We start from the raw sequence: 20470 nt of genomic DNA, 5'->3' as shown, positions 1-20470 counted from the left end.
AATTCATTTATACCCTCTAGGAGGGCAGACCTCTTCAGGGCATCCCTGGGAAGACGTCTAAGGGTGATCATGGAGGGGGGTGTTGCCAAAAATTCTAGACGATAACCTTCTCGAACAATTTGGCAAATGTAAGGGCTGTTCGAAATCTTTTCCCATTGAGGTAAGAATTGAGACAGCCGACCCCCTACTCTGATCTTGGCGTCACTTAGAATGTTTGTCGCCGGTTTTGGGAGAAGGGAAAAGCAAGTTGTTCTTATTCCCTTTACCAAAGTTTCCAACGTCTGTAGGGTTCTTTTTTGTTTTTTTTTGCTTAGCTTGCCCCTGGGGGCCTCGAAAAGTTTTCCTGAAACCTTCTCTTTTGGGTTGAACTGGAAATGTTTTGCCTTTTTCTGATGACCTAGCCAGGACATCATCTAGGCCCTTGCCAAACAAAAGAGAACCCTGAAAGGGGATGCCACACAGTTTACCTTTAGATGTCGCATCTCCCTCCCAGGCCTTGATCCAAACAGCCCTTCTAGCTGAGTTAATCAAGGCTGCTGTTTTGGCTGAAGCTCTTGCAGATTCAATTGCTGCATCTGCCAGGTAAGCAATCGCCTTCCTTATCACTGTAAGGGACTCTACCACCTCCTCTGAATCAGAGTTCTGAGACAGGTGCCCGGTGAGCGTCTCCACCCAGATATCGGTATTCCTGGCTACACATGCTGCTGCTAAGGCTGGAGTCATAGCTGCTGAATTAGCTTCCCAAGCTTTCCTAAGGAGAGATTCTGCCCTGCGGTCCATCAGGTCCTTGATATTACCCGCATCCTCAAAGGAGATCAGACAATTTAGTGACTTGTGACAAGGCCGCATCAAGCCTAGGGAGCGTAAAAAAGATCTCCTCGTCCTCCTGGGAAAAGGGAAACCTTTTCCAGGTTTTTTGTTTGATAATTCTCCTTTCAGGCTCTCTCCATTTCTGTAGGACTAACTCCTTAATGGACTGGTGTAGAGGGAATACCCTAGACTGGGTGTCACCCAGGCCCCTATACACTTTATCCTGTGCCGAGGTTGGTTTAGGGGTCTCGGGGATCTCCTCTGTGGCGTAAATTGCCTGGAGGAGACTCTCCAGATCTTCTATAGCAAAGAGGTGTCTCTTTAGTCGCATGTCTTCCTGAGACTGACTAATGGAGTCTCCGTCTGCCTCCCCTGAGCTGTGTCTAGATCTGGTCAGACTCACTACCTCACTCTCTTCATCCTCTGCCTGACCCAGAGGGGGTATATGTGAAGGTGTGAAGAAGGCACTTGGACCCTTAAAGAATAGACTTTCTTGGGAAGAAGTGCCTTCCCTGGGGGTGAGTTCCTCTATGTCAGTCTGTACTGACTGCCCAGCTGCCTCCCGGAAAGCTTTGACTGTTGCCTACATTTCCGTCTGCATGGATGCAAGAAAACTCATCATTGCAGCAGCCTCTTTTCCTGCTAAAGTATTTATACATTTATAGCAGAAGAGTTTTGAGTAGGATTTAGGGAGCTTCTCCTTACAATTCCCACACCTCTTAGAGGAACTGTAGCGGCAGGAGACTGAACTGAGGCCTCCTGGGCTACGCTGGGGGATTCTGAAAAGACATGATACACAAAATATTACTCCGTCTCCCCCCCCCCCCCCCCAAGACTGCTGGTTTGTACTGGGGAGGAAAAGAAGCAAACAAGAAGGGATCCAGATCCTGCTCTGGCCGTTCCCTAAAAGTCGGGAACTCTTGCTGCCTCCTTCCTCCCTTTCCAGGGGGATTAGTACTCACCGACCCCCGACCTGGATCTGCCAGCAGTCGTGTCCGTCTTCCCATCCTCTTCCATGAGGAGGTTGACTGGGTCCTGGCTGCCGGTACCTCTGAACAGGCTTGTCCGCAAGCCGACCACTTCCAACGCTGCCGCACAGGCACTTCCGGGTTGCGCCGCCGGGAACCGCCCACTTCCTGTGACGCGGTTCCTGTCTTTTCTCAGAGCGAGGCGTTCCGACTAGGAAACGATCCCCGGGAAAGAGCGGTTCGAATGGCGGCGGTCTCTTACAGCACCACAGTGATGGCTCGCCTCCCCGCAGCTCAGAGCACCGGTGCACACCTGGGGCGACCTATGAGTTGAACCAAGCCTACAGGTTAGTTCAGCCCTCCCTAGAACCTGTCTCAACAGGGGTACCTTCGACCCTCCCCGGTCTCTAGGTTTTTAAAAACAAAACAAACGTGTCGCTGTGTTCGGAGAAACATAATCAATACTGGGGAACAAGGGGAAGGGTGGGGCTTTTTAAACTGTCATGTGATTGTTTCCTGCAGGGAGGAGCCATCATCTCTCAGGTGCCGTCCTGGAAGGTGATAGGAGAAAAAGGCTTGTCAACATCTGTTTATCCTGCCAAATCTTGTGAACTGATAACAGTCAGTCAACACAGGTAGAGAGCACAAGATTGTTACCAGTCACGAAACACCTCCACCCCCCCTTTATATAATGGAGAGGAAGAGGGAGGGACATGTTCTGTAGTCCTGTGAAGCAACATTGTTCTTTAACCACTTCATAACTGGGCACTTAAACCCCCTTCGTGCCCAGACCAATTTTCAGCGCTGACGCATTTTGAATGACAATTGCACGGTCATACAACACTGTACCCAAATTATATATTTTTACCATTTTTTCCCACAAATAGAGCTTTCTTTTGGTGGTATTTGATCATCTCTGCGATTTTTATTTTTTGCGCTATAAAAAAAAAAAAATTTGGAAAAAATTTTCTACTTTTTGTTAGAATAATATCCCAATTTAAAAAAACAAAAAACAAAAAAATTTCCTCGGTTTAGGCTGATACGTATTCGTCTACATATTTTTGTTAAAAAAAAAAAAAATTGCAATAAGCGTATTTGATCGGTTTGCACAAAAGTTATAGCACCTACAAAACAGGGGATAGATTTATGATTTATTTTTTACTAGTAATGGCGGCGATCTGCGATTTTTTTTGTCAGGCCTGCCATATTGCGACGGACATATCGGACACTTTTGACACAAATTTGGGACCATTCAAATTTATACAGCGATCAGTGCTATAAAAATGCACTAATTATTGTATAAATGTGACTGGCAGGGAAGGGGTTAACACTTGGGGTGAGGAAGGGGTTAAATGTGTATCCTGGGTGTGTTCTGTGTGGGGGGAGGGGGGTGACTGGGGGAGGTGACCGATGATGTGTCCCTATGTACAAGAGACACAGATCGGTCTCCTCTCTCCCTGACAGGACGTGGAGCTGTGTTAACACACACAGAGCTCCACGTCCCTGCTGTCACCGCCGATCGCATGTACCCGGCGGACATCGCGGCCGCCAGGTACACACATCGGCTTCCAAGCGATGCGCCGGCACAGTGTTTACCCGCTGCGCGCAGAGGTAATGCACAGAAAAAGACGTCCACTTGGCACTTGAGAGCCACGCTGTGGATGTCATTTGTCTATAGTGATCTCAAGTGATTAATATACAGCACAGTGAGATGGCATTTTTCATTCTACAGAAATAAAAAGAATGAAAATGAAAGATAAAAGTTACAATAATTAAAATCTGCCACAACGGGTCGACCTACGTCAAGCTATTAATAATGTACCCCTTTTGGATACCCTGCTCCAGAATCAGATATCATTGGCCCAGAAAGGGACAATTTTCTCCATTAGCAAAAGTCCCAAAATAAAACTTGACACGTGAGGGACTCATGGAAAATTTAAACAATTTTTATTCAAAAAAAAAAAAATTCAAAATACAGGGAAAAGGGAATTGTGAGTAAACCCCAGCGTGGACGAGCACAAGTTCAACAATCCTTTGTTAAAAAGTTAACAAAATCTGTACAAAAACAATATTTTTTGTTATTGTGAAGCTAATTTTCGCGGTAAAGCTATCGCCTTGGTCCTCCTCTTCCTCTGCCACGGCCTCTTCCCCGTCCACGACCTCTTCCTCTGCCACGGCCTGCAACTAATGGTGAAAATTGGATTAGGTATTTGGTTGAAAAATCGCAACAGCACGACCAACAAAGGCCCTCAGTTTATAGAAGCTATCGTGGCAAATCAGAAGCTTAAACACTCTGACATCACTACCCTTTACAAAAACAAACTACACTACTTTTATTGCAAAAGTAAAAAGGAAGTAGATCTATGGACTACCTATCCTCTTGTTAATGGGTAGGACAGCTTAAATAAAAATGGCCCCTTGACAAAATATTATATTTCATTCACAACTTAGAAAAAAGAAAAATACAGTGCTAACAAAAAGCAAATAAGATAATAAGCAGCTAGACAGTGAAAATACACACTAATAAACAGCAACAAGGATTTTAGCCACGCTAGCATAACCTGTGAAAAAATAATTGAAGAAACCACTTGAAACAATGTGCAGTAGTGATCCTTGGTGGTATCAACAAACACTAGTATGACACCAAGTGCTAAATGGCAGCAAATAAAACATTAGCGTAAAAGAAAAATGGATATCGTGCATAAGTGAATAGCGTCGGCACAAGAATCCACCACCAGAGTGTGCAAACACCATAAGGATTGCACGCTTACCAAATGGCAAGCAGGATGAGCTTGCAGCTGTAAACCTTAGCCAGGGCCTTTATCCAGGAACTCGCCGTAAAGGTGAGTGACTGAGTACTTGCATTAATTCAGGCACATACGGTTGAATTAGTAATTACTGAAAAGGAAAAAAAACTCCCCATAGTGTAAATCCAATTAAACAAACACTTGCATCAATGTATCATGAGATGAAAGAAAAATCCTGGATTGCCGCACTCCTCAAAAAACGATGTCTTTATTCAAAACATGAAAAAACAACAAAAATTCAAATGGAAAAAACAGCCAAAATTCATGCAGTCAACCAAGAAGTGGATTAGGAAAAAAGAGCCGACGACATGTTTCGCATCCTGTGATGCTTACTCGTAGCTTCGAGTAAGCATCACAGGATGCGAAACATGTCGGCTCTTTTTTCCTAATCCACTTCTTGGTTGACTGCATGAATTTTGGCTGTTTTTTCCATTTGAATTTTTGTTGTTTTTTCATGTTTTGAATAAAGACATCGTTTTTTGAGGAGTGCGGCAATCCAGGATTTTTCTTTCATCTCATGGTAATTGAGCACAGCCAGCACCCTCTTGGTTTGTTGGGACGGAAACAATGGGGATTGATTGTTTTTAGAGCGGTATACTTTTCTTCACTTGCATCAATGTAGAAAGTAAAAACGGCAAAATAGCAGAAAATAGCCGGCCACTGGCCATCCGCTCAGACTGTAGAACGAGATGACGTCAGCTCCTTCAGTGCCGACGTCATTGCGTTTTACAGTCTGAGCGCACAGCCGTTTGCCAACCAGCTGGCCATTTGCTGCTATTTTACATTCTACATTGAGTCAAGTGTTTTAACCTTTATTAAATATGCTTTTTAAACTGGATTTACGCTATGGTGAGTTTTTTCCTTTCCGGTACTCTGGTGGTGGAATCTTGTGCAGACAATATTCACTTATACACGATATCCATTCTTGATCTTTGTTCAATATTGGAATATTATTTGCCACTCTTGCACATTTTTCATTCAGAAGAAACAAGAAAAGAAAAGTCGGTCAGCCGACTTGCATATTAAGATACAACTGGGGTCTAGGGGGATGCAGATTTGCTCTCAAGATTGTACACACTCTCAAACCATCAGGCGGTTCCTAATCTTATAAAGTACTATAGAGTAGCCCAGTTAATCCAACAGAGACCTATTTTACTTTTTTTATGTAATGAATTGGACGATCATTCAGGTTCATGGGATGCCCTACACTTTTCCACTTATTGGCATCTCGTAAATAAGTCATACTTCAATTTTTCACCCCAGTCTGCGTTCTTGACAGGTACTGAAACTCTGCTATAAATAGCGGTTGGACAAAACAAATAAAAAAAGTTTAATAACCGCTTAACTGTAAAATCCCTTTCTTGGAGTACACCATGGGACAGAGGTCCCCTTTCTTATGGGAACCTTACTGCTTTGCAACAAAACTGAGGTATTTCCCTTAGGTGGAGGGGCACTTGTCTTCATTGATTGTGCCAGCGTCCAATCACCTCTGGTGAACATACAATCCCACTATATAATGAATAGAAGCTCTGTGTCCCGTGGTGTACTCCAAAGGATTTTTCAGGCAAGCCATTATTAAAAATCCCATTTTCTTTATCGTACACCACGGGACACAGAACCTCTATTCGTTACATAGTGGGACGTCCCAGAGCAATGCTCAATGAAGGGTGGGAGACACAGATCAAGCAGGCCGCTAACGGACAAGAAGCCCTATACTGTTGCCTGTAGCACACTACGCCTGAAGGCAGAATCCTCATGTCCCCTTACATTTGATAGAATTTGGTAAATGTATGGACTGAAGACCAAGTTGCAGCTTTACAGATCTGAGCCATCGAAGCCTGGTGATGCACGGCCCATGAAGCACTTATTGCCCTGGTCGAGTGGGTCTTATCAGGAAAAGGAGGAATCTTGTTCCTTTAACCATAAGCTTGAATAATTACTTGTCAAATCCACCTGGAAATGGTGGATTTTGATGCAGATTGGTCCTTCCTGGGACCATCTAGCACAACAAACAAAGCATCCGTTTTGCGTATCTGGGCAGTTACCTGCAGATAAACTTTTACTGCTCACTACATCTAGAGTGCAATAACTTTTCCCCCGCTGACCGCGGCTCAGGAAAAAAAAAAAAAAGGCAAAACAATGTCTTGATTTAAATGAAACGCCGATACCACCTTTGGAAGAAAGGTAGGATGGGGGTGTAGTACAATCTTGTCCTTGTGACAAACTAAATAAGACTCTTTATAAGAAAGAGCTGTTAACTCCGATACGCTTCTAGCAGAAGAGCTAGCGATCAAAAGGGCCAATTTCCTGCTTAAAGGAATATGGTGGATAGGTTCAAAAGGTTGCTTTTGCAAGACTGACAATACCAAGTTCAAATCCCAGGGACATAAGGGTGACTTGACTAGCGGATTTATCTGCAGTACTCCCTGAATGAAAGCCTGTACTAGGGAATGAGATGCCAGCGGTCTCTGAAAAAAGACTAATGGAGCCGATATTTGACCCTTGAGGCTACTCGGGGCCAATTTCATTTCCGCTCCTAATTGACAAAAGGCGAGAAACCTACTTATAGCATACTTTTGAGGATTGCACCCTCTGGATTCGCACCAGGAAACATACGCCTTCTAGACTGTAGTAGATAAGCCTGGCTTTCTAGTGTTGAGTGTAGCAAGAACTGGACCTGAGAGGTCTTGTTTCTTTAAGATGTAGGTGACTGGGAGAGAGGACCTTCCTTTCTGCAAGTTCTTGGTCTTTAACCACCAACTGAAGCTCTGGCGCACCTGTGGAGATAGGCGCATGGGTAAACTCAGGGCTTGACTTTTCCTGTTCCAGGCCGCTAGAATATTGCCCTGTAGTCTCGAATGAAACTACACGTAGGGAACAGCCTCGAAGAAGACAACCATCTTCCCTAATAGCCTCATACAGAGGCGAATCGATGGGCCCCTCTTTGCCCTGACTTTGTGGATCAATTCTCTTAAAGACGTGATCTTTGGCTCTGGCAGGAATACCCTGCTTTGGGCGGTGTCTGATCATGCCCAATTACTCTACCCTGGTTTTCTTTAGCCTTTGTGGCTGGCTGAAAACGCAGTCGCCACTGGATGGAGGCAGATCGTCCAGAAGCCAGGGAGAGAATGTTTAAAACAAGGACGCTTGTTTTTCTTCTCAGGCAAAAAGGTAGTTTTACAATATCTTTAGGATATATTTTTCCCCAAATCAACCCCAAAGAGGCGTTCACCATGGAAGGGGAAATTGGACAAAAGTTTATTGCATGGAGCTTCTGCTGACCAATGCTTTAGCCAAAGAATCCTGCGCATATGCACCAGCTGGAGCGTAAGGCGAGATGCCCGTTGGATAGAATCTCTAATGGCATCCACTGTGAAACATAAGGCCTTAGGCATATTCTCCCAAAATTTGATCTGCTCCAGAGGCAGATCTTTCAGCCCTCGTTTCACCTGGTCCTTTAAGGCCTGACATACCGCCGCCACAGCAGGTAGGGTTACTGCACCCACCAGGAGAAAGGAAGACCTTAGTAAAGATTCCATTTTCTCAGAACGATCTTTAAATACCTGCTACATATCTACTCCTAGACACCAGATTCGACTCAACACATCCATATGACATTTTGCTGTAAATGTCAGAATTATATTGTATTTTTGGGTCACTGTACCACAAATTGTCAAATATATATGAAAACTATGAAATAATAATAATAAAAAAAGAAAAAAAAAAAAACACACAGAGACAGAAAAGTTGCATTAGTAAATACTTACCAGCTTCTCTTTTCTTAGACTTTACTTTTGGCTCAACATCAACAAGCAAGGTATCAAGGGGCAAACTGTCCGGTAGAATAAAGTATCGGATGTTATTGCCGCGTATACTCAAAGTCTCCAGCTGAACAGGTTCTCTGTTCTTTACCGTCATTTTGACAGCTTTCAAATGTGTATTCATGCTTACATCAACCCCTGAAAACAGAAAACCAAAAAAAAAAAGTTACACTATTGCAGGTAAGATAGAAGTACCCACAAAGACATTAGGATGTACCATTAACCGTTCTCAGAAGCCACTTTTAAGTTACTTTATAGAAGAACAGGTAAATTGCGCAGCATACTTTTAGCCTAGGGCAGGAGTCTCCAAACTTTCTAAGCAAAGGGACAGTTTATTCTTCAGGGGGCTGGCCAGTGGGAGTATAAAATGCCCTGGCACCAGTGCCCCATCATTTTAATGGGAGAAATAGTGCCACATTGTCAATATCAATGCAAAGATTAGTGCCCCATTGATGGCGATAGTAGGGGGGAGTGGTGCTCCAGCATTGCTGTAATAGGGCCAGCTAAAAAGCAAGCAAAAAAGGGCCAAACCTGGTCCCTGGGTTGCAGTTTGGAGACCACTGGTCTAGAGCTACACATTTGAGCTGGATCTCTTGCTACAGATTTATAGTGAACCCATGCTCGGGTAATGCACACAAATCACATATTTGAACTTTAAAAACATGCTCATTAATCTAAGCACTGAAGAAATACAATTTTCAAACTTTATAACACAAGCTTTAATTGTGCTGCCCTTCGCTAAACTCTTAATTCAACGACTTTGCTTCGGATTGGTGACCAAAATTGAACTGCATATTCAAGATGAGGTCAAACTAGCATTTTATAGAGAAGTAGAATTATTGATTTATCCCTGGAATGTCTGTCCTTTTAAATGCATGACAGCATTAACTATTTTACCATTTCCAAGTCTGAGCTACAACCACCCCCAGATCCTTTTCCCATCATTGATTCTCACAGGGAAGCCCCTCCTGAGGCGTACATTTCCTGCGTTTTGTACCCAAGCGCATAACTTTAAATTTCTAACTATTGAACCATCTGTCATGTAGATGCCCAACCTTCTATTTTATTAAAAGGTATTCCTGTAATGATGCTGCATCTTGTGCCAAAGTAATTTCCTGCATCATTTGGTATCATTAGCACATCATTTGGTATCATTAGCAAAACACTGGAATTTAAGCTCTGGAATCCCAGCTCTAGGTCATTAAATCAGACAGCATTGGCCCCAGGACAGAATCCTGAAGCACACCACTCACAACTTTAGATCAGAGAATGAGTCGCCCATCACTACTCTCTGGGCCCATTCACGTAACCAGTTTCCAAAAATGTACCTAAAATTTCATCAACGCCAACAGACCTTTTTAGACATTAATTTAGTTCAGCTTTAAACACATGAGCCACGTTTTAACGATAACAGAAAAACCTTATATACACATCAGAAAAAATATATTTGCCTCTTCAGTTACCAAAGACAAAAAAAGTCCTGCTAGCCGCATCTTTGGAGCGGTGTGTATACAGCTCCTCCACCACTGTTGCCCATTGAAATCAATGACAGGCATCACTAAATTACGAACCACGGTCTGGATCTGGTCACTGTCCAACACAGACTGCCACAGCCTTGCCATTTAACAGCCGGCTCTTCCCCCAGCCTCTCATTAAAGCAGAGTGGAAATCTAGAGGAAAAACTGCTCTGAATGAAGAGCAGGAACTGCAGGCGCGAACTTTTTAAGGTAACCAGCCGGTGATTGGTTGCTAGGATGCAGCGCGGTTATAGCAACAAATCATCAGCTTGTTTATATGAAAAGTTAATGCCATCTGTCCTGCCTCCAGCTCTCCTGTCTTGTGGAGTAAAGTGGGGGGGCACAGAGCGCTGCACAAGGGGGTTGTGAAATGCGGGGCAGAGCTGCAGGGAGGGGAGGAAAGTGAAGTGGGGGGCAGAGGACACCATCGTAGGGGAAGGGGGCGACGGAAGACAGACGCTGCTGTGAGAGAGGGGGATGATGGGAAGGGGGCGACAAAAGATAGACACTGCTGTGAGGGAGGCATATGATGGGAAGGGGGCGACAGACAGTGCTGTGAGGGAGGCATATGATGGGAAGGGGGCGACAGACACTGCTGTGAGGAAGGCATATGATGGGAAGGGGGCGACAAAAGATAGACACTGCTGTGAGGGAGGCATATGATGGGAAGGGGGCGACAGACAGTGCTGTGAGGGAGGCATATGATGGGAAGGGGGCCCCATTCATGCAACCAGTTTCCAAAAATGTGCCTAAAATTTCACCAACGCCAACAGACCTTTTTAGACATTAATTTTGTTCAGCTTTAAACACATGAGCCACGTTTTAACGATAACAGAAAAACCTTGACAGATATACATCAGAAAAACTATATTTGCCTCTTCAGTTACCAAAGACAAAAAAAGTCCTGCTAGCCGCATCTTTGGAGCAGTGTGTATACAGCTCCTCCACCACTGGCGACAGACAATGCTGTGAGGGAGGCATATGATGGGAGGGGGCGACGAAAGAGACACTGCTGTGAGGGAGGCATATGATGGGAAGGGGGCGACAGACACTGCTGTGAGGGAGGCATATGATGGGAAGGGGGCGACAGACACTGCTGTGAGGGAGGCATATGATGGGAAGGGGGCGACAGACACTGCTGTGAGGGAGGCATATGATGGGAAGGGGGCGACAGACACTGCTGTGAGGGAGGCATATGATGGGAAGGGGGCGACAGACACTGCTGTGAGGGAGGCATATGATGGGAAGGGGGCGACAGACACTGCTGTGAGGGAGGCATATGATGGGAAGGGGGCGACAGACACTGCTGTGAGGGAGGCATATGATGGGAAGGGGGCGACAGACACTGCTGTGAGGGAGGCATATGATGGGAAGGGGGCGACAGACACTGCTGTGAGGGAGGCATATGATGGGAAGGGGGCGACAGACACTGCTGTGAGGGGGGCATATGATGGGAAGGGGGCGACAGACACTGCTGTGAGGGAGGCATATGATGGGAAGGGGGCGACAGACACTGCTGTGAGGGAGGCATATGATGGGAAGGGGGCGACGGAAGACGGACACTGCTGTGAGGGAGGCATATGATGGGAAGGGGGCGACGGAAGACGGACACTGCTGTGAGGGAGGCATATGATGGGAAGGGGGCGACAGACACTGCTGTGAGGGAGGCATATGATGGGAAGGGGGCGACAGACACTGCTGTGAGGGAGGCATATGATGGGAAGGGGGCGACGGAAGACAGACACTGCTGTGAGGGAGGCATATGATGGGAAGGGGGCGACAGACACTGCTGTGAGGGAGGCATATGATGGGAAGGGGGCGACAGACACTGCTGTGAGGGAGGCATATGATGGGAAGGGGGCGACGGAAGACGGACACTGCTGTGAGGGAGGCATATGATGGGAAGGGGGCGACAGAAGACGGACACTGCTGTGAGGGAGGCATATGATGGGAAGGGGGCGACAGAAGACGGACACTGCTGTGAGGGAGGCATATGATGGGAAGGGGGCGACGGAAGACAGACACTGCTGTGAGGGAGGCATATGATGGGAAGGGGGCAGACACACACTGCTGTGAGGGAGGCATATGATGGGAAGGGGGCGACAGACACTGCTGTGAGGGAGGCATATGATGGGAAGGGGGCGACAGACACTGCTGTGAGGGAGGCATATGATGGGAAGGGGGCGACAGACACTGCTGTGAGGGAGGCATATGATGGGAAGGGGGCGACAGACACTGCTGTGAGGGAGGCATATGATGGGAAGGGGGCGACGGAAGACGGACACTGCTGTGAGGGAGGCATATGATGGGAAGGGGGCGACGGAAGACGGACACTGCTGTGAGGGAGGCATATGATGGGAAGGGGGCGACGGAAGATGGACACTGCTGTGAGGGAGGCATATGATGGGAAGGGGGCGACAGACACTGCTGTGAGGGAGGCATATGATGGGAAGGGGGCGACAGACACTGCTGTGAGGGAGGCATATGATGGGAAGGGGGCGACGGAAGACAGACACTGCTGTGAGGGAGGCATATGATGGGAAGGGGGCGACAGACACTGCTGTGAGGGAGGCATATGATGGGAAGGGGGCAGACAGACAGACACTGCTGTGAGGGAGGCATATGATGGGAAGGGGGCGACAGAAGACGGACACTGCTTTGAGGGAGGCATATGATGGGAAGGGGGCGACGGAAGACAGACACTGCTGTGAGGGAGGCATATGATGGGAAGGGGGCGACAGACACTGCTGTGAGGGAGGCATATGATGGGAAGGGGGCGACAGACACTGCTGTGAGGGAGGCATATGATGGGAAGGGGGCGACGGAAGACGGACACTGCTGTGAGGGAGGCATATGATGGGAAGGGGGCGACAGACACTGCTGTGAGGGAGGCATATGATGGGAAGGGGGCGACAGACACTGCTGTGAGGGAGGCATATGATGGGAAGGGGGCGACGGAAGACAGACACTGCTGTGAGGGAGGCATATGATGGGAAGGGGGCGACAGACACTGCTGTGAGGGAGGCATATGATGGGAAGGGGGCGACGGAAGACGGACACTGCTGTGAGGGAGGCATATGATGGGAAGGGGGCAGACAGACACTGCTGTGAGGGAGGCATATGATGGGAAGGGGGCAGACAGACACTGCTGTGAGGGAGGCATATGATGGGAAGGGGGCAGACAGACACTGCTGTGAGGGAGGCATATGATGGGAAGGGGGCGACGGAAGACAGACACTGCTGTGAGGGAGGCATATGATGGGAAGGGGGCGACAGACACTGCTGTGAGGGAGGCATATGATGGGAAGGGGGCGACAGACACTGCTGTGAGGGAGGCATATGATGGGAGGGGGGCGACAGACACTGCTGTGAGGGAGGCATATGATGGGAAGGGGGCGACAGACACTGGTGTGAGGGAGGCATATGATGGGAAGGGGGCGACAGACACTGCTGTGAGGGAGGCATATGATGGGAAGGGGGCGACAGACACTGCTGTGAGGGAGGCATATGATGGGAAGGGGGCGACAGACACTGCTGTGAGGGAGGCATATGATGGGAAGGGGGCGACAGACACTGCTGTGAGGGAGGCATATGATGGGAAGGGGGCGACGGAAGACGGACACTGCTGTGAGGGAGGCATATGATGGGAAGGGGGCGACAGACACTGCTGTGAGGGAGGCATATGATGGGAAGGGGGCGACAGACACTGCTGTGAGGGAGGCATATGATGGGAAGGGGGCGACGGAAGACAGACACTGCTGTGAGGGAGGCATATGATGGGAAGGGGGCGACAGACACTGCTGTGAGGGAGGCATATGATGGGAAGGGGGCGACAGACACTGCTGTGAGGGAGGCATATGATGGGAAGGGGGCGACGGAAGACGGACACTGCTGTGAGGGAGGCATATGATGGGAAGGGGGCGACAGAAGACGGACACTGCTGTGAGGGAGGCATATGATGGGAAGGGGGCGACAGAAGACGGACACTGCTGTGAGGGAGGCATATGATGGGAAGGGGGCGACGGAAGACAGACACTGCTGTGAGGGAGGCATATGATGGGAAGGGGGCAGACACACACTGCTGTGAGGGAGGCATATGATGGGAAGGGGGCGACAGACACTGCTGTGAGGGAGGCATATGATGGGAAGGGGGCGACAGACACTGCTGTGAGGGAGGCATATGATGGGAAGGGGGCGACAGACACTGCTGTGAGGGAGGCATATGATGGGAAGGGGGCGACAGACACTGCTGTGAGGGAGGCATATGATGGGAAGGGGGCGACGGAAGACGGACACTGCTGTGAGGGAGGCATATGATGGGAAGGGGGCGACAGAAGACGGACACTGCTGTGAGGGAGGCATATGATGGGAAGGGGGCGACAGAAGACGGACACTGCTGTGAGGGAGGCATATGATGGGAAGGGGGCGACGGAAGACAGACACTGCTGTGAGGGAGGCATATGATGGGAAGGGGGCAGACACACACTGCTGTGAGGGAGGCATATGATGGGAAGGGGGCAGACAGACACTGCTGTGAGGGAGGCATATGATGGGAAGGGGGCGACAGACACTGCTGTGAGGGAGGCATATGATGGGAAGGGGGCGACAGACACTGCTGTGAGGGAGGCATATGATGGGAAGGGGGCGACAGACACTGCTGTGAGGGAGGCATATGATGGGAAGGGGGCGACAGACACTGCTGTGAGGGAGGCATATGATGGGAAGGGGGCGACAGACACTGCTGTGAGGGAGGCATATGATGGGAAGGGGGCGACGGAAGACGGACACTGCTGTGAGGGAGGCATATGATGGGAAGGGGGCGACGGAAGACGGACACTGCTGTGAGGGAGGCATATGATGGGAAGGGGGCGACGGAAGATGGACACTGCTGTGAGGGAGGCATATGATGGGAAGGGGGCGACAGACACTGCTGTGAGGGAGGCATATGATGGGAAGGGGGCGACAGACACTGCTGTGAGGGAGGCATATGATGGGAAGGGGGCGACGGAAGACAGACACTGCTGTGAGGGAGGCATATGATGGGAAGGGGGCGACAGACACTGCTGTGAGGGAGGCATATGATGGGAAGGGGGCAGACAGACAGACACTGCTGTGAGGGAGGCATATGATGGGAAGGGGGCGACAGAAGACAGACACTGCTGTGAGGGAGGCATATGATGGGAAGGGGGCGACGGAAGACGGACACTGCTGTGAGGGAGGCATATGATGGGAAGGGGGCGACGGAAGATGGACACTGCTGTGAGGGAGGCATATGATGGGAAGGGGGCGACAGACACTGCTGTGAGGGAGGCATATGATGGGAAGGGGGCGACAGACACTGCTGTGAGGGAGGCATATGATGGGAAGGGGGCGACGGAAGACAGACACTGCTGTGAGGGAGGCATATGATGGGAAGGGGGCGACAGACACTGCTGTGAGGGAGGCATATGATGGGAAGGGGGCAGACAGACAGACACTGCTGTGAGGGAGGCATATGATGGGAAGGGGGCGACAGAAGACGGACACTGCTTTGAGGGAGGCATATGATGGGAAGGGGGCGACGGAAGACAGACACTGCTGTGAGGGAGGCATATGATGGGAAGGGGGCGACAGACAGACACTGCTGTGAGGGAGGCATATGATGGGAAGGGGGCAGACAGACACTGCTGTGAGGGAGGCATATGATGGGAAGGGGGCAGACAGACACTGCTGTGAGGGAGGCATATGATGGGAAGGGGGCAGACAGACACTGCTGTGAGGGAGGCATATGATGGGAAGGGGGCGACGGAAGACAGACACTGCTGTGAGGGAGGCATATGATGGGAAGGGGGCAGACACACACTGCTGTGAGGGAGGCATATGATGGGAAGGGGGCAGACAGACACTGCTGTGAGGGAGGCATATGATGGGAAGGGGGCGACAGACACTGCTGTGAGGGAGGCATATGATGGGAAGGGGGCGACAGACACTGCTGTGAGGGAGGCATATGATGGGAAGGGGGCGACAGACACTGCTGTGAGGGAGGCATATGATGGGAAGGGGGCGACAGACACTGCTGTGAGGGAGGCATATGATGGGAAGGGGGCGACGGAAGACGGACACTGCTGTGAGGGAGGCATATGATGGGAAGGGGGCGACGGAAGACGGACACTGCTGTGAGGGAGGCATATGATGGGAAGGGGGCGACGGAAGATGGACACTGCTGTGAGGGAGGCATATGATGGGAAGGGGGCGACAGACACTGCTGTGAGGGAGGCATATGATGGGAAGGGGGCGACAGACACTGCTGTGAGGGAGGCATATGATGGGAAGGGGGCGACGGAAGACAGACACTGCTGTGAGGGAGGCATATGATGGGAAGGGGGCGACAGACACTGCTGTGAGGGAGGCATATGATGGGAAGGGGGCAGACAGACAGACACTGCTGTGAGGGAGGCATATGATGGGAAGGGGGCAACAGAAGACGGACACTGCTTTGAGGGAGGCATATGATGGGAAGGGGGCGACGGAAGACAGACACTGCTGTGAGGGAGGCATATGATGGGAAGGGGGCGACAGACAGACACTGCTGTGAGGGAGGCATATGATGGGAAGGGGGCAGACAGACACTGCTGTGAGGGAGGCATATGATGGGAAGGGGGCAGACAGACACTGCTGTGAGGGAGGCATATGATGGGAAGGGGGCAGACAGACACTGCTGTGAGGGAGGCATATGATGGGAAGGGGGCGACGGAAGACGGACACTGCTGTGAGGGAGGCATATGATGGGAAGGGGGCGACAGACACTGCTGTGAGGGAGGCATATGATGGGAAGGGGGCGACAGACACTGCTGTGAGGGAGGCATATGATGGGAAGGGGGCGACAGACACTGCTGTGAGGGAGGCATATGATGGGAAGGGGGCGACGGAAGACAGACACTGCTGTGAGGGAGGCATATGATGGGAAGGGGGCGACAGACACTGCTGTGAGGGAGGCATATGATGGGAAGGGGGCAGACAGACAGACACTGCTGTGAGGGAGGCATATGATGGGAAGGGGGCGACAGAAGACGGACACTGCTTTGAGGGAGGCATATGATGGGAAGGGGGCGACGGAAGACAGACACTGCTGTGAGGGAGGCATATGATGGGAAGGGGGCGACAGACAGACACTGCTGTGAGGGAGGCATATGATGGGAAGGGGGCAGACAGACACTGCTGTGAGGGAGGCATATGATGGGAAGGGGGCAGACAGACACTGCTGTGAGGGAGGCATATGATGGGAAGGGGGCAGACAGACACTGCTGTGAGGGAGGCATATGATGGGAAGGGGGCGACGGAAGACAGACACTGCTGTGAGGGAGGCATATGATGGGAAGGGGGCAGACACACACTGCTGTGAGGGAGGCATATGATGGGAAGGGGGCAGACAGACACTGCTGTGAGGGAGGCATATGATGGGAAGGGGGCGACAGACACTGCTGTGAGGGAGGCATATGATGGGAAGGGGGCGACAGACACTGCTGTGAGGGAGGCATATGATGGGAAGGGGGCGACAGACACTGCTGTGAGGGAGGCATATGATGGGAAGGGGGCGACAGACACTGCTGTGAGGGAGGCATATGATGGGAAGGGGGCGACGGAAGACGGACACTGCTGTGAGGGAGGCATATGATGGGAAGGGGGCGACGGAAGACGGACACTGCTGTGAGGGAGGCATATGATGGGAAGGGGGCGACGGAAGATGGACACTGCTGTGAGGGAGGCATATGATGGGAAGGGGGCGACAGACACTGCTGTGAGGGAGGCATATGATGGGAAGGGGGCAACAGAAGACGGACACTGCTTTGAGGGAGGCATATGATGGGAAGGGGGCGACGGAAGACAGACACTGCTGTGAGGGAGGCATATGATGGGAAGGGGGCGACAGACAGACACTGCTGTGAGGGAGGCATATGATGGGAAGGGGGCAGACAGACACTGCTGTGAGGGAGGCATATGATGGGAAGGGGGCAGACAGACACTGCTGTGAGGGAGGCATATGATGGGAAGGGGGCAGACAGACACTGCTGTGAGGGAGGCATATGATGGGAAGGGGGCGACGGAAGACGGACACTGCTGTGAGGGAGGCATATGATGGGAAGGGGGCGACGGAAGATGGACACTGCTGTGAGGGAGGCATATGATGGGAAGGGGGCGACAGACACTGCTGTGAGGGAGGCATATGATGGGAAGGGGGCGACAGACACTGCTGTGAGGGAGGCATATGATGGGAAGGGGGCGACGGAAGACAGACACTGCTGTGAGGGAGGCATATGATGGGAAGGGGGCGACAGACACTGCTGTGAGGGAGGCATATGATGGGAAGGGGGCAGACAGACAGACACTGCTGTGAGGGAGGCATATGATGGGAAGGGGGCGACAGAAGACGGACACTGCTTTGAGGGAGGCATATGATGGGAAGGGGGCGACGGAAGACAGACACTGCTGTGAGGGAGGCATATGATGGGAAGGGGGCGACAGACAGACACTGCTGTGAGGGAGGCATATGATGGGAAGGGGGCAGACAGACACTGCTGTGAGGGAGGCATATGATGGGAAGGGGGCAGACAGACACTGCTGTGAGGGAGGCATATGATGGGAAGGGGGCAGACAGACACTGCTGTGAGGGAGGCATATGATGGGAAGGGGGCGACGGAAGACAGACACTGCTGTGAGGGAGGCATATGATGGGAAGGGGGCAGACACACACTGCTGTGAGGGAGGCATATGATGGGAAGGGGGCAGACAGACACTGCTGTGAGGGAGGCATATGATGGGAAGGGGGCGACAGACACTGCTGTGAGGGAGGCATATGATGGGAAGGGGGCGACAGACACTGCTGTGAGGGAGGCATATGATGGGAAGGGGGCGACGGAAGACGGACACTGCTGTGAGGGAGGCATATGATGGGAAGGGGGCGACGGAAGACGGACACTGCTGTGAGGGAGGCATATGATGGGAAGGGGGCGACGGAAGATGGACACTGCTGTGAGGGAGGCATATGATGGGAAGGGGGCGACAGACACTGCTGTGAGGGAGGCATATGATGGGAAGGGGGCGACGGAAGACAGACACTGCTGTGAGGGAGGCATATGATGGGAAGGGGGCGACAGACACTGCTGTGAGGGAGGCATATGATGGGAAGGGGGCGACAGACACTGCTGTGAGGGAGGCATATGATGGGAAGGGGGCAGACAGACAGACACTGCTGTGAGGGAGGCATATGATGGGAAGGGGGCAACAGAAGACGGACACTGCTTTGAGGGAGGCATATGATGGGAAGGGGGCGACGGAAGACAGACACTGCTGTGAGGGAGGCATATGATGGGAAGGGGGCGACAGACAGACACTGCTGTGAGGGAGGCATATGATGGGAAGGGGGCAGACAGACACTGCTGTGAGGGAGGCATATGATGGGAAGGGGGCAGACAGACACTGCTGTGAGGGAGGCATATGATGGGAAGGGGGCAGACAGACACTGCTGTGAGGGAGGCATATGATGGGAAGGGGGCAGACAGACACTGCTGTGAGGGAGGCATATGATGGGAAGGGGGCGACAGACACTGCTGTGAGGGAGGCATATGATACATGATTACAAACATAGGGATTTCACCCTGCGTGTATTGAGGGCCAGCACAGATCAGAGGAAAGGCTTATGCCCAGTAATGTGTGTGATGGGGGAGGGAGGAAGGGGCTGCCATTGTTCTTTCTCCTCAGCTCAGAGGGTGCATAGTATATGGGACAAAGAAACGTTGAGATCAGCCATGGTTAGACTCAAGCCATTGAGATGCATGTGTCGGCACTATATTCCAGTCATACATAGTGTGCTGTCCTACCTGTGATCGTGCCGTGCACCTGAGTCCCATTCTTCAGCTCCACCGTCACCGTCTCATGACTGAGTTTCATCAGGAACCTATAACAAAGATGAATACAGTGAACTCCGGCTATCAGCCGATGTACATCCCAGCCTCCCCCGGCATTTTGTGGCGCCGCCGAGATGTCAGCAATCAGCGGCAGCTACAAATCTCCCTTCCCGCCGGTCACAATCCACGTCCATCTGCCCCTTTCCCTCACATACCTGACCAGCTTCATGACGCCTCACAAGCAGCGCACCACACTCTCCTTCACACGGGGCCGATGGACCTCACGCCTCTATTAATACAATGAAAAATTATGGCAAAAGCCAACGTTCAGTAATTCTAAATCACAAAAAGGAAGCCCGCGCTGTACCGGAAGTTAAAGTAGGTTTGGGCGGAAGTTGCTTTGTATCGCTAGGCGTACAAAGCAGCATGGTACGTGTCTCCATTTCTAGAGCGGACGGAGGCCATGATTGTGTAGACTGTGTGATTGTGCGTACTGAGCGCAATGCGCACTGGAGAGAAAGGAAAATAAAATACAGCTATCTTTAAAATAAATAAATAAAAACTACATGATACAATAACGGCTGAGGTTGTTTATAGTGATATATCTAACCCGAATGAAGACAATTATCCACGAGCAATAGTGCAGTCAGACATTCATATACA

The 20470-nt window shown here is 50.7% G+C and overlaps 1 protein-coding gene across 1 annotated transcript; it reads right to left on the bottom strand.

The window, feature by feature from the left end:
* Positions 1 to 3772: 3772 nt before the first annotated feature.
* SNRPD1 (small nuclear ribonucleoprotein D1 polypeptide) lies at positions 3773 to 20197 on the bottom strand. Its single transcript, XM_040353374.1, has 4 exons — positions 20023 to 20197; positions 19781 to 19857; positions 8353 to 8544; positions 3773 to 3962 (listed from the first exon to the last, which is right to left on the bottom strand). The coding sequence occupies exons 1-4, from the start codon at positions 20034 to 20036 to the stop codon at positions 3886 to 3888; spliced, it is 360 nt and encodes a 119-aa protein (XP_040209308.1). The 5' UTR covers positions 20037 to 20197; the 3' UTR covers positions 3773 to 3885.
* Between the last annotated feature and the right edge of the window lie 273 nt (positions 20198 to 20470).

This window comes from Rana temporaria, chromosome 5 (genome assembly GCF_905171775.1).
Source record: "Rana temporaria chromosome 5, aRanTem1.1, whole genome shotgun sequence".
Taxonomy (NCBI): domain Eukaryota; kingdom Metazoa; phylum Chordata; class Amphibia; order Anura; family Ranidae; genus Rana; species Rana temporaria.
The sequence above is the reverse complement of the archived record's forward strand: the minus strand, read 5'-3'. Positions and strand labels throughout refer to the sequence as shown.